This window comes from Scatophagus argus, chromosome 13 (genome assembly GCF_020382885.2).
Source record: "Scatophagus argus isolate fScaArg1 chromosome 13, fScaArg1.pri, whole genome shotgun sequence".
Taxonomy (NCBI): Eukaryota; Metazoa; Chordata; class Actinopteri; family Scatophagidae; genus Scatophagus; species Scatophagus argus.
In genome coordinates this window covers 890,497-904,311 of record NC_058505.1, presented here as the reverse complement: position 1 = coordinate 904,311, position 13,815 = coordinate 890,497, and the positions used below count along the sequence as shown (strand labels likewise).

The window sequence follows — 13,815 nt, the reverse complement described above, 5'->3', positions numbered from 1 at the left end:
AGACACAAACACGTTTGGATCCTGGAGTGTTTTCTGGCTGCTAGCATCAGTTCATGTTAGCAACATATCAGCCTGCTGAGTGTGATCATAGCAGTAAGAGTTAAAAGGATCACTTGGCTGCTTATTTAGGAGTCTTTTGGAGTCTGCGTCACCATTTGGAACTGATCAGTGCTGATCCAAGTCTTGTCCTCATGTTGGATCAACCAGCATCTCGGCAGTTTCAGACAAACAAAAGGTTTCTCCGTCATGTGGACGGTCAGCTGACATCTCAGAGTTCCCTCTCGTCCAAATCTCTTTCAGCAAGTGGAACAGCTGAATGTCTCCCCCACATGGATTCTCATGTGTATCACCAAAGGTTTTAGTTTTGTTTTCCCCACAGGAACGTGCTCTACAGACTGGGCTTGTGAGAGTTCTGTTTCCTGTTTCCTGTGGCTTCGGTGTGGATTCTCATGTGCATCTCAACGTTTCTTCTTGATAAGTTTTCTTACAAACTGAGCAGCTGAAACGTCCTTCAAAGTAAAGTGTCATATGAATCACTGACTGGTTCTTCCACTGGTATGTTTTACCACAAACTGAGCGACTAAATGGTTCCACTCCTGTTCGGGGTCCGTTGTGTTTCTGCTGATGTCCCTTGTGGGACATTCAGAGGAGCTAACTGAAGTTTTTCCTGCATTACCTTCCATATCACATGCAGGGTTTAAACCTGACTGAGGTGTCAGAGAAGCATCAACTGTTTTCGTCAGTATCTGGCTGTAAATCTGGATTAAAGTTCCAGACTGGTCCTGGTCTTCCACAGTCTTCTTCATCACCTTCTGTTCTTATTTCGTCTTTGATGAAGCTGTGAGGACTGAAGGTTCTCCTCATCGTCTTCGTCACTCTTCACAGGGACAGAAGAGAATGTGAACTTGATGACATCAGCCTCCTCCAGCCCTTGAAGCTGCTCTGCCTCCTGACGGCAGCACAGTTCCTCCAGTTCCTCCAGTTCCTGTGGCAGCTCTGGTGGCTCCTCCTGGTCCAGACTGGGCCTCCACTCCGGCTGCTCAGGGGGATCCTCTCCTTCACTCACGTGTTTCTGAAACAGATTTTATAGTCTTTTAACATTTAAGCATTAAGACTTTGTCCAAACCCTCATTACAGAAGCAATATAATGTGGACCACTTGTGGGCAACATGAAGCACTGGAGGTGACAGCAGACAGCAGACAGGTGATACTGGTGTTTCTTCTTCTAAGGCAGACTGGACTCTGCAGTGGCGCATTGCTGCCCTCTACTGTTTGCTATAAATGACCTTTTGAAGAAGAAGAAGAATCACTTTATTGACAGTATATATATTTTTACATACACACACTGAATTCGTCTTCTGCATTTGACCCATCCTTAGTTGAACACACACATGCAACACCCGGCAAATTACATGCAGTGAAACACACACAGGAGCAGTGGGCAGCATCAAGCGCCCGGGGAGCATATTGGGGGGTTAAGTGCCTTGTTCAAGGGCACATCAGCCGGCTAATGGAGGAGGGGAGCTTTTTTTTTGCATTAATCACTCTACCACACCCAAATTTTTCCTGTCCGTCCGGTGGGGGAATCGAACCGGTGACCCTCCGATCACAAGCCGCTTCTCCAACCTCTAGGCCACGGCTGTTATTATTATTATTATTATTATTATTATTATTATTATTATTATTATTTTAGTCCAGTTCTGTGCTGATATTCCATCAGTTTGTTCATTTCAGTCCAGTTTGTGTACAGAGTACAAACAGTTTCTGCTGTGAGCAGCTTCCTCCTTTAAGTGAGATTACGTTAAGTTGTTACTGAAGATCAAACTGATGGCTACACACAAACCACAAGGCTGAAGACCTTTGGTCAACTGATCCATTAGTCAACTGACAGAAAATGAACTGTTTTTGATGCTGGTTTAAGTCATTTCTCATGTACAAACATTTTGTGGAAAAAAAGATTTGCTGCTTTCTTTTTAATTATTTTAATAATTGATTTCTCAATATTTTTAGAATTTTAACACAGCAAACAATCAGTGAATTAATGGAGAAAACAAGGCTGTGAGAACAGTCAGCAGCTGCAGCTCAGCCAACAGGAAACTCCTGCAGGAGTCACAGTCAGCTGATCTGAGGTCAGACAGGACAACAGACACAGGAGACACTATGCTGCATACTGAGTACTTCTACTTTGAATACTTTAAGTACATTCTCCTGCTACATCCTTTTCTACTCTTACCATGTGGTATGAGTACTTTTAATTCAGAAAAGATCTGAGTACTTCCTCCATCACTGCGTACTAACATGCTGCCCTGCACCTTAGCAATTAATTTTGCTCATTCACTGTCCACCTGCAGTTCATTTGCACTGTCTACCTCACCCACTTGCACTATACTCCACCCTGCACTACCTTACTTTGAACTACCTCCAGTAAAGTATTTATTTCACTTATTTTATTTTGTGTTACCTTATTCTATTTTATTTTTATTATTTTTTATTTTTTATTTTTTATTATTATTTTTTTATTATTTTATTTTATTCTTCAATTATATGTTACTGTTATGTTCTATGTATGCACCAATCACCAAGACTCCTAGTAATGTGAAACCTCTTCACTTACATGGCAATAAAGTCTTTTCTGATTCTGATTCTGATTCTGATACAAGACAAACAAACAGGAGCGCAGAGAGGCGCGGCGCAGCCACCAGGGGGCAGCAGGAGGCAGCATTTAAACTGGAGGGCTGACGGAAACAAGCTGAGCTCGTGGTGTGTCTGCTGTGGTTCAAACACCAGGACGGATGTAAACAAACATCCAGCTGCTGGTCGCTGCTTCATCAGGTTGTTCCGGTAGCTGCTCCACGATTCCATTCTCTTTATCACTGACGTGTCGGGTCCAGGTCTGTGTTACATGCTGGTCCTGTCCATCATCAGTGGTCCAGTGAGGCGGGGGGGGGGCTTTGTCCTCATGTGACAGTGACATGAGGTGCTGAAGGTTCAGACATTAGAGCTTGGGTTGGGTGAAGACAGGTAAACGTCAAGGTCAATATGCTTACGTCATGCTCACGTGTTTTACGTGTAAGCCCTTCAAATCGACGAGTTTGACAACATAAATAAGCGATGAGAAGAGATGGAGGCAAAAACAAAGAAATGTGACTGAAATTTATTTTTATTTCATTTTTATTTTAGACGTTTTTCTCTGATATTTTCTTTGTATTTAATTATTTTTATGGAATCACTTCACGTGTCGTGGTTTTGTCTGTACTTTATTTGACTTTTATCCTTTCCCTTTTCTCTTTAAAGTTTTGGTTGTTTTTATTTTTCAGTTTTTTATCATATTTCTCTCCTTTCATTTATCTTTTCTCATTCCTTCATCGTTTTGAATGCGACCTGATTTTAAAAAAAGAAAAACGTTTCTTTCCCAGCTGAATTCCCGGAACTTCGCGCATCACTTACTGTCCGCCGACCGGACCACCCGCTTACGTCACCGCCTCACTGCACATCCGCGGAAAACAGTTCCTGTGTTCAGGCATCTTATCGCTCCTCTACCCGCCAGAAGTCCTTTATGACATTGTTGAAGGCGTTTGGTTACCTGTCGCGTCGCCGTTTTGCTCGTTACGTAGTTCACACTTGGCGCGAAGATCGTCATGTGAGCGGATGACGACACAAATGAGCGGATGACGACAAAAGGCGTCATCCGCGGAGTATTAAATGTCTGCAGAGCGGCCGCTGACTCACACTGGAAGACATCCCGGGGCACCAGCGGAGATCGGTTGATCGATCAGAGTTATTGATTAGGAGCGGGTTGTGTTGCGTGAAACTCAGCCTGAAGTGTTCACTTTCTGGACTCCCCTCAGGTTCCGCGTCGCTCCGCTGACGGTGAGTTTTATTGGCAGCCCGGCGGCTCAGTTTGCTCCTGCATGGGGAGAACTTGTCTCCAGATCAGAATCAAGATGTCCAGACAGTTTCCACTGTGGACACAAACTGAGGTGTAATGTTAACACGACGTTGGACGCCGGTGGCATCGGCAGCTCCTTTCTTAGTAATAACTTGACGGTTCACGCCAGTTGGTGGTTTTCGTCCACATGGGACACGGACGGGTGCTGTCATGGGGTTTATGTGCCGGAGGGTAGCCTGTCCTCCGCCGATCACGACTCTTTGTATCTGAGTGGTATTTTCTAGTTTCTTCCTTTAACTATGAAGAAAAGAATCATAAACTTGCAGTTTCTTGAGTGAAGTTTGGTTGACGGTTCCCAGCAGCCCCCGTTAAAGCAGCGACACTGGAGGCGCGTCAGTGGAACCATGTGGGCTTTTCCCCTCACCTGCCCTCTGACTTACAGATTTTGACGTGTCCGGGAGTTCAGCACACCTGCAGCTCCTACCTGGTGACACCTGATCGAGCCCGTTTTAACGTTGGCTCATTCTGTGTGGCTAATATTCACGCTTCCAGAGTAGTTTTTTCAGTTTCCATCCGTGTGGGAATCAAAGAGCTGAGAAGTTTGTTTTCAGTTTTTTATTAGAGCTTTAGTGATTGATTTTTTCCTTTTTTAGCTGCCGAATGTAGGAGTGTCTTCTACTGTAAAAGAATATTTTTATTTCAGTCACATTTTATGTGTTCACTCAGACAAACAAACGATCGGGTTTTTAATGAGGTTTTGTATGGATGTGATCCTGGCTAACTTTGTCGTCTCAGCAAACAGACTTTAAACACATGTAATCTCTCATTTAAATACAACCTAACCCCGTTTTAAAGTGAGTCTGGGTTAATGACTCACCAAACGTTAGAATAACCTTCAGTTAACGTCCAGTCTTTGAGTCACAATCTGAAATGATGACGCGCACTTAAAGAATGTTAAACTCTGATTTCTGTTAATGGAATTTGGTGCAGCCTCCACCCCATCGGACTTCTTATATTGGCAGTAATTTTATTGTTGTGAATAAAGTTAAATGTCAGTACAGCTTTCAGTCAGGTAACTTGAAACAGTTTGGTCTAAAGTCTCCAGTTTGTGGTGCCTCACATCGTGGGTTTTTGGAGCTAAAGTGAGGACCCCTTTAGGACCGTGTTCGCTCAGACCGCCCTTGAATGTTGAAGCTGAAGTGTGAAGTCTTTACAGGCAGATTGTGAAACAGCTGTGGGTCCATCACAGTCCTGTCGGGTAAATCCTGCTGAGCCTGACCTCGTGTTTTGTCCCCTCACAGGCAGCCGCCATGCCGCCGGTGTTAACCATGTCCAGCAGGAACTATGACTATGATTATGACACGGTTCAGCCTTACTTCCTCCTCGACTGTGAAGAAGAGGACTTCTACCTTCCTCCTCGCAGCCAGCTGCTCCCAGGACCCGGCGAGGACATCTGGAAGAAGTTCGAGCTGCTGCCGACGCCTCCTCTGTCCCCCAGCCGGAGACCCTCCCTGTCCGACGTCCCGTTGTCCACCGCCGAACACCTGGAGGCGGTTTCGGAGCTGCTGGATGAGGACTGCAACCCCTCTGCAGCCTTCCTCCAGTCCTTCATCATCCAGGACTGCATGTGGAGCAGCAGCTTTGCCGCCGCCACCAAGCTGGAGAAGGTGGTGTCGGAGAGGCTGGCGTCGCTTCGGGCCCGTCGGGACTCCTCCGCAACCGACAGCGCTGACGCCAGCACAGACGCAGCAGCTGATCAGCCGGTGAACACAGGGTACCTGCAGGACCTCCATACGGCAGCGACGGACTGCATCGACCCGTCCGTCGTGCTTCCTTACAGCACGCCGAGCAAGAAGAGCGGCGGCGACGGAGCATCGATGGAGGAGGCGTCGCCGCTGTGTCTGGACTCACCACCACTCAGCAGCAGTGACAGCGAATCAGGTGGGAAGCAGGCTTTTATTTTGAAAGGTTTCAGACTGGCTTACATCCCAGGTCTGAATGTCGTGACCCTGTGCAGAACAGTTTAAAGGAGCACTCCGCCAATTATACACACTCATGTTAGTGCAGGAAAACAGCAGCGTAGAAAAACTCTGCACTGTGCCTTTAATCCATTCATTTAACTGTGAATTGTTCCTTTAAAACCCTTTAAAAAGTGTAACAGCTTCAGTACTGCTCACACACTCACACCAGAATGTGGTCTTTGTTTTCTCGCAGAAGAAGAAGTGGAGGGAGGAGAGGAGGACGAAGAGATCGACGTGGTGACGGTGGACCGGCGAAAGGCGTCGCGGCGGCCAGACGGCAGCAGCAGACCGGACGCCTCCCCGCTGGTGCTGAAACGCTCGCACATCAACATCCACCAGCACAACTACGCCGCCCGGCAGCCCGCGGGGAAACGGCCGAAGGCGGAGGGCGGCGGCCGCAGGTGCTGGAGTCCACGGTCTGACGGCGAGGACGACAAGGACAAACGCAGGACGCACAACGTGCTGGAGAGGCAGCGCAGGAACGAGCTGAAGAGGAGCTTCGCCGCCCTGAGGGATGAAGTCCCGGCGGTGGCCAACAACGACAAAGCAGCCAAGGTGGTCATCCTGAAAACGGCGACGGAGTTCATCGCGGAGGTCCGAGAGGACGAGAGGAGGCTGCTGACGACGAAGGAGCAGCTGAGGAAGAGGAGCAGGCAGCTGAGACACAGACTGGAGCAGCTGAGGACTTCACTTTAACTCCATCAGCTCCTCTTCGTCACGTGTTCATGTTGGAACTGAACTCAGATGCTGCAGTGAATCATTACTGATGACTGAGTGAACAGGAAGTGGCTGCTGGTCTGGCATCAGTCAGACCGTCTGTTCGTATTTATTGTGTTTTTATTGTCATTTTAATTTAAGACAGTCCTGTGAGTTTTGCACTACATGGAGACGTCCTGTTGGGAGCAGCAGGTTTCACTGGAGCCTGAGGCCGACTGCGACTCTCACGTGATAATCTGTCATTTCAGATTATTTAACCCGCGATTCATCCCCAAAGTCTAACTGTGTTTTAGGCCCTTTGTCACATAGTTTATATTTTTATATGTTTTCCCTCTTTGACTGATTCTGTGGAAAATGAGCTGCACGAGCGGAAGTGCATCAGACACACTGCAAACCCTTCAAAATAAAAGCCCTTCATACTGTCAGAGTTGCGTGGTGTAAAATTTGTATTGAATTTGAATAAATAAATAAAACCTGTGCCGAGTCACAGTTACTCTCTGCTGAGTCATGCAGAGATGTGACAGTCAGGATTTTCTGTTTCTGTTGTGTGAAACCTCCTCGCTGCTTCTGAAAAATCTTATTTTTTAAAGGGAAGCTGAGGCCTTCAAGACTCCAAGCTCCAAACCACTGCAACGTGAAGAACAACGTGAACGCCGACAAAACTGATTCAAAACGCGTCACCGTAAATCAAACGTCTCCCCAAACATCTAAATCTGCAGCTGCTCCACCTCCACCACCCACAGTTTCATTCATCCATCAGCAATAAAAATCACCGTCTGCTTTCAGTTCGTTTCTCTGGTGCAAACACGTTTCTGCTGAGTGTGTGTGTGTGTGTGAGGTGATGTGACACAACAGGTGGCATTATGGGACAGGGTCAAACAGGTGTCCTGAGGAGCCGGGGCCCCTGGTCTTTCAGAGAGACTGTGGGAGTCCTTCTCACAGTTCTTAAACCACACCACGTGACGTGACCAAAGGGTCCAGGTTTAAAAAACACTGTAACTGCCCTTTAAGTGTGTGAACTCAGGGAATCAGAAACGAATGTCTAGTTAGGCTAACAGTCCACCACTGCTCCAGGTCTGATCCAGGTCTGTTCCAGGTCTGCTCCTGGTCTGATCCCAGTCTGCTCCCAGTCTGCTCCCGGTCTGATCCAGGTCTGCTCCGGGTCTGATCCAGGTCTGCTCCGGGTCTGATCCCAGTCTGCTCCTGGTCTGATCCCAGTCTGCTCCTGGTCTGCTCCGGGTCTGCTCCTGGTCTGCTCCTGGTCTGCTCCTGGTCTGATCCCGGTCTGCTCTTGGTCTGATCCCGGTCTGCTCCTGGTCTCTTTACTGGGAGCACCATCTGGTAATCTGTCTTCTCGTCTCACAGTTTACCTGTTCAGGTAGAGCAAACAGCAGTCTGCCCTCCAGCTGTTTAACTCTTAGAGACATTAACATGCAGATGGGTCAGGATGTCCCGTTCACAGCCAGGCTGGCAGCTTCGTGGCGGGTCAGAGCCGCTTAATTAACACGGAGACCATGAGAAAACCTGCCGCTGACTCTGCGCTTCATCCACGTTTTCACACACCGAATGTTGTGGCGGCTTTATGTTTAACATCTTTTCTTTCAGATTTCATTTCTGGACTCGAGCAACGAACCTCATTCCTTCGTGTGTTTTAACATGTTTGAGTGACAGTAAACTGAACCTGAACCTCAACGATAACCTTCTGTCTCATCTTCAGACTCCTCGCTCTGTCCAACAGTCTCGTCAAAACCAGGAAGCAGCTGCAGCCGGTGAACACATGACTCAAAGAGCTGGGGATTAACACGACACGTCTCAGAGCTCCACCATACCGAGACTCAGTGAGGCACGGCCCCGTACTGCCCCGACTCACCCGGCTGAGCCCCATGGGACACCGCCACGGGATCCCCCCTAGCACCACCCACTCTCCACCCCGGTGCGTCGACTCGAGGGGGAAGTGAAACTTCTCTGCCTGCAGACCACCGGCAGAAGAAGCCGCCAGCCGCAGAGCAGCTTTCCACAGACGTAACAGTCGACTCGCGAGGCTGAGCCGTGGAAACTGAGGCTGCTGAACCTGCTGGAAAGTCAGAACAGGAAGGAGAGCGCCTGACGCTCTGCTGTTTCGTGAATTTCCTTCAGGTCATTCAGATGCCAATAATGGACAAGACTAACGTTCGTGTATCATTTGGTGCACTGATGTGTTCAGAAGCTGAAGTCATCAGTTGAAGGTGAAGACGTTCTTACGAAGGCGGCGACAGACAGCAGAGCAGGTGGAGGCTTTCTGTCAGCGGAGATTCAGGGGGAATTTCCCTTCAATCAAACAACCATCAAAGACAGAAACGTGCTGGTAAATTTGGAAAGTTTGAATGTGTCAGAGATCAGCCTGCATGAGTAAACTGTGACTAAACTGTGAGTCACGGGTGCCCCCCTCCACCCCCCTCCACCCCCCTCCACCTCGGCTCCATCTGGTCCTCAGGCTCTGAAACCCAACCCGACTTCTGCAGAAACTCTGATTAAAACGTCTTCACATTGTCTCGTGTAAAAGATGCCCGAGGTTCAGTGTGGTAAACAAACATTCAGCGTGTCAACATGCCAGCTGGGTCACCCTGAGAAGAGTCCGGTCCCGGCAGCTTTACAGCAGTCTGTAACGGACACCATCTCCCAAAAGCCCACAGACGTGTTCAGCGTCACGCCTCGAGTCCGGGAGGGAGTCTGTTGTTGTTTGTTTACGTCCGTTTGGGCACAAATTGGTGCATAAAAAACACAAAAACACATGTGATGCTCAAAATGTCCTCACCAGTGCAGAAACCGAACCTGTGAACTGACAGCAGGACAGGACGGACTGCCAAGAGTTTTCAGAAAATGGAAAACTGGTTCTAGACCAGAGTGTGCGAAGACTTTACGGAGACGAGTGAAACAAGCGTCCTGATCGTCCATCGTCGGAGACTTCAAGTGTTCATTTTTCTGTTATTACGTCACGTCGTGATGGACAGCTGAGCGCCACTCCTGATTGGCTCAGACAGGTGTGTGGGCGGGAACTCGATACCGTGGCTCCACCTCCCGATCGTTACTGCACAGACTCTGGCTCCAAATGACATCAGCGGAGCAAGACGGAAGCACTCGTATTGAGGATATTCTGGCCTCACTTTTGGACAGCAGGAGGAAGTGAAGACGTGTCGGCCATCTTTATTTATGTCAGCGGTTCAAAGAGTGCAGGATTAAAGGGTTAAAACAGAAGCCCAAGCATCAACCTTCCTTTTAAGGCACAGCTGATAACAGCTGAAGACAAATCAGTTTTCATTCTTTAAAAAGAGTCATGAGACTTGACATTTGAATCAGCTTCTTCTCCACGCGTCCTGTGACCTTCAGTTTTACACTCTCAGTTTTTGATTTTGCCTTCGTTTCTGCTCACATGTTTCTCCATCACTGAACTGAGTTTTTCCACTCAGGGCAGCAGGCAGATGAAAAGAGAGTGAAAGCCAAGTGTTTTTGTGAATGTACACCAAGCAGCAGCTAAAAATACCGCAGCGTTTCCTGAGCTTCAAACGCAGCACCTCGTGTTTTTCTAAGAAGTGCAGTCAACGTTTAGGAGAAGCTTCACCTGCTGTGGTTTCTGACATCGATTCGGTTCGCTCGCAGCTCAGGTGAGGCGGCTGACACGCACACACTTTGTCCTTTTATCGATGTGAGGAAAACGTACGTGAAGTATTTAAAGTAAAAGTACTCAAACAACTGCTTCATAACTGACGAATGTACTGGTGCCTTCAGCTGTGCTGTACAAACTGAAGGGGAGTTTAATTAACAACAAAACGTTCTGTAAACTCCTCATATGTTTTGTGTGACCTGCCTGTCGCCTTCGGCAACAACCAATGAGCTTGAAGACAGGAAGTCAGCCGGTACTGAGAGACACGAGTCCATTTTGGGAAACCTGGCACATTGACTTTTCGTCACAGTCCCTTCACTTAGTCCAAGTCAAAGTCCAGGAAGCGTCCACAGCGGCGATAACCGCTGAGCTCCGTCTTCTCCAATCGATCAATCAACATTTATTTGTGGAGCCTTTTATAACACAAAAGTGACCAAAGTGCTTTCCAATAGAATCCAAATCAAACAATAAAGCAGTTAACAGACAATAAAACTTCACAGGATACACAAGATACAGTAAATGTACCTGCTAGGTGTTAAAGCCGGTCTGAATAAATAAGTTTTGAGCCTGGATTTGTACAGATCCAGGTCTGTGATGGTGCACATGTCGGGGGACAGTGTGTTCCACAGTCTGGGGAGGCCGAGACTCTTTTGTCTCTGGCTGGAAGTGGAGGACACGAGTCTCGTCCGTGATTTTGAACTGCTGGAGATCCGCCCCAGAAATGGAAAGATTTCCCTCCACATGTGCTGAATCTGCTTCTCGTCAGGTCCAAAGAGGTTCGGGACCCAGCGGGTGGACACCTTGGTCCTGTGGAGGCTGCATGGACACGTCGCTGGGAGACACTCGCTCCGGGACGTGTCTTCTTACTCGTCGATCTCAGAAACGAGGCCGCGGAGGTTCAGATGCACAGAAAACAGTCGCGTTAGTTTCTGTGGAATCTAATCAGACAGCTGCTGTCTGGTTAACCGACACAACTAAAAGTGAAACTCCACACCTGATAGCTCAAACTGCCCCCTGATAAGACATGTGCTCCCTGTTTACCCACGATGCCGAGCGGCGTTATCACTCAGACAGAGGAGCGCTTTCCTGCTTCCTGCTGGCATCAATCCCTCTGACCAGGAGAAAGGAAGCTCCTTATACGGGCAACAGGTGCACGTGTGTGTGTGTGTGTGTGTGTGTGTGTGTGTGTGTGTGTGTGTGTGTGTGTACGTGTGTGTGTGAGAGAGAGAGAGGAAGACAACTGATCACTTGTGTTTAGATTTTCCTGTTTTATTTTGGTATTCAGTCGCTCTGGTTTTTAACTCCACTTCCTGTTTTTGTTTAGTTTCCCGCCACTTTTGATTGCAGGCTGCGCCCTGATTGGTCTCACCTGTGTCTCACCGCGCAGGTGCGTCCAGCGCTCTTCTCGTGTCATTTCTCGACGTTCTCTCTGTCAGATTGTCACAAAGACAGAAGAAAACCTCAGCAAAGTCATGTCATAACAGTACATTTACTCAAGTACTACTACAGTTGTGTACAGTCAAGTACTTGTACTCCACTTTCCACTCAACCACACTTCCAAAGCAAATCTAATGACTTGACAGACGCAGGAAAATCAAAAGCATAAAGAGATAAACAGTGACGGCTGTGAGCTCGCTGAGGACGTTGAAGCAGATGACAGGAAGTCGCCGAAACTGAGCGAGTCAGTGAGAGCTGATCCACCTGTGTGAGGGTTTGATTATCTGTGTGTGTGTGTGTGTGTGAGATAATAGAAACCACACACACGTCTATATTTAACTGGCACAGGTGAAGGAAACCTGATGGGATAATAATATCTGACCTGACAGGAGTCACTGTGTGTGTGTGTGTGTGTGTGTGTGTCTGTGTGTGTGTGTGTGTGTCTGTGTGTGTGTGTGTGTGTGTCTGTGTGTGTGTGTGTCTGTGTGTGTGTCTGTGTGTCTGTGTGCCTGTGTGTGTGTCTGTGTGTGTGTGTGTGTGTCCCTGCAGACCACCGTACGCTGATCACATACAGGAAACACACAGTTTAATGTCGACGTGATGGTTTTTGTGCAGCAGACGTTTTCACAGGAAAACGTTTTGTCACAGGAGTAACTTTTCAGTTTCATGTGTTTGTGTAAATCAGCAGACCTGAAGGTAAAACTGTTGTTTGTAGAAATGATGAGACACACACACACACACACACACACACACACACACTCAGAGCGCCCCCTGCAGGCTTCACTGTTTTTTCTTTTTCTTGGCATCTCATCCCTCAGTCAGCAATGAAATAAAATGTGGGGTTATCAAATCCCCCCACGCACACACATGTACACACACACGCACACACACACACACTCACACACATGCACACACTCACACACACACACAGTGTTCAGATTCTTTGGAAGCAAGCTATCTATTCCCTAGAAAAAACATGTGACAGGAAACAACACATTCCACGTGTGTGTGTGTCTGTGTGTGTGTGTGTGTGTGTCTGTGTGTGTGTGATGGGTGGAGTGCAGTTATTCTGATCATGATTTCAGCTCAGTGTGAGAATGGAGTCTGAAATAAAGCTCATTTTTGTTGAATTCTCCTTATTTGATGAATTTAATTGATGTAGAGAATTCAGAGTAAAACAAATGAAGAGCTGAGTTCAGTTGTGATAAAAGATGAATAAAAACACAACGTAAAGCAGAAACACGTCATGTATTTGGAGAAGATTTAGTGTAAGCAAAAAAGCAGAAACGAAACGATGAGGATTAAAAATATCCAAAGGAGGAAGAGCTGACGGCCACATCAGCTGTTCCTCCACCAGCACAGAAAACACAAAACAACAAGTAATGAGTATGTTAATTACTTCATCAAAGTCAAGCACCCAATCAGCCAATCAAAATGTGAGTGTTTGCTGTCCAGTGAACGGAGGCGCCTCAGCGCAGAGGCGGCTCCTCCAAAGCCTGCCTGCTCTTCATGTCCCAGCAGACTGACTAAACCACGTCGACTGTGCTGACGTTCACCTCTCGGAGTGTTTGTAAGACGTTTTGACTAACGTCTGGACTCAGACTATCTGCTTCTGAAACGCTTCAGTGGACATCTGATCTGCTGCCAAGACGTGACCGAGTTCTCCACAACACGATGCAGCAGACGCAGCAGACGTCTGATGATGATTCTAAAATTGAACCCAAAGGGAACAAATAGAAATAGAACTAAATCTCGCCCAAAACGGATCCCTGTGGTACTCCACAGGAAATCAGTGCAGTCTAGGAGGTAATCCAAACAGGAACTGCTCTGTGTTGTGGGTAAGACACGAACCGCGGCCAAGCCAGACTCAGAATGACTCATGATGATCGGCTGTGTCAGAAGCAGCTGGGAGGTCTGAATGAATGTTATGTAATGGTTACCACTTTGAAAACACCAAAACCTTCAAGTGCAGCTTCCACAGATGCTGTCAGCTCCTGCAGCAACGCTGACCAGGACTCTGCTGGCTACAGAATTGCTTTATCTTTGTTTAAGCAGTGGACACTCATGTATCACTGGGCAGAATCTCATCTGAGGCAAAAAGGCCACAAGAA

The 13,815-nt window shown here is 47.6% G+C and overlaps 1 protein-coding gene across 2 annotated transcripts; it reads left to right on the top strand.

Annotated features, from left to right (window-relative positions):
• The first annotated feature begins 3,592 nt into the window (after window positions 1–3,592).
• LOC124069831 (transcriptional regulator Myc-B-like) lies at window positions 3,593–7,054 on the top strand. Of its 2 annotated transcripts, none has more exons than XM_046409300.1 (3): window positions 3,593–3,870; window positions 5,191–5,829; window positions 6,100–7,054. In XM_046409300.1, the coding sequence occupies exons 2-3, from the start codon at window positions 5,200–5,202 to the stop codon at window positions 6,604–6,606; spliced, it is 1,137 nt and encodes a 378-aa protein (XP_046265256.1). In that variant the 5' UTR covers window positions 3,593–3,870; window positions 5,191–5,199; the 3' UTR covers window positions 6,607–7,054. The 2 variants fall into 2 exon arrangements, with proteins under 2 accessions (XP_046265256.1, XP_046265257.1); XM_046409301.1 differs by having other exon boundaries at window positions 3,595–3,870; window positions 5,191–5,830; window positions 6,104–7,054.
• Window positions 7,055–13,815: the final 6,761 nt, after the last annotated feature.

Bases quoted from the DNA above. Each gene is read 5' to 3' on its own strand.
- LOC124069831 (XM_046409300.1), top strand. From the start codon at position 5,200: ATGCCGCCGGTGTTAACCATGTCCAGCAGGAACTATGACTATGATTAT. The intron at 5,830-6,099 runs GGTGGGAAGCAG...CTTTGTTTTCTC, and splicing joins GCAGCAGTGACAGCGAATCA to GCAGAAGAAGAAGTGGAGGG.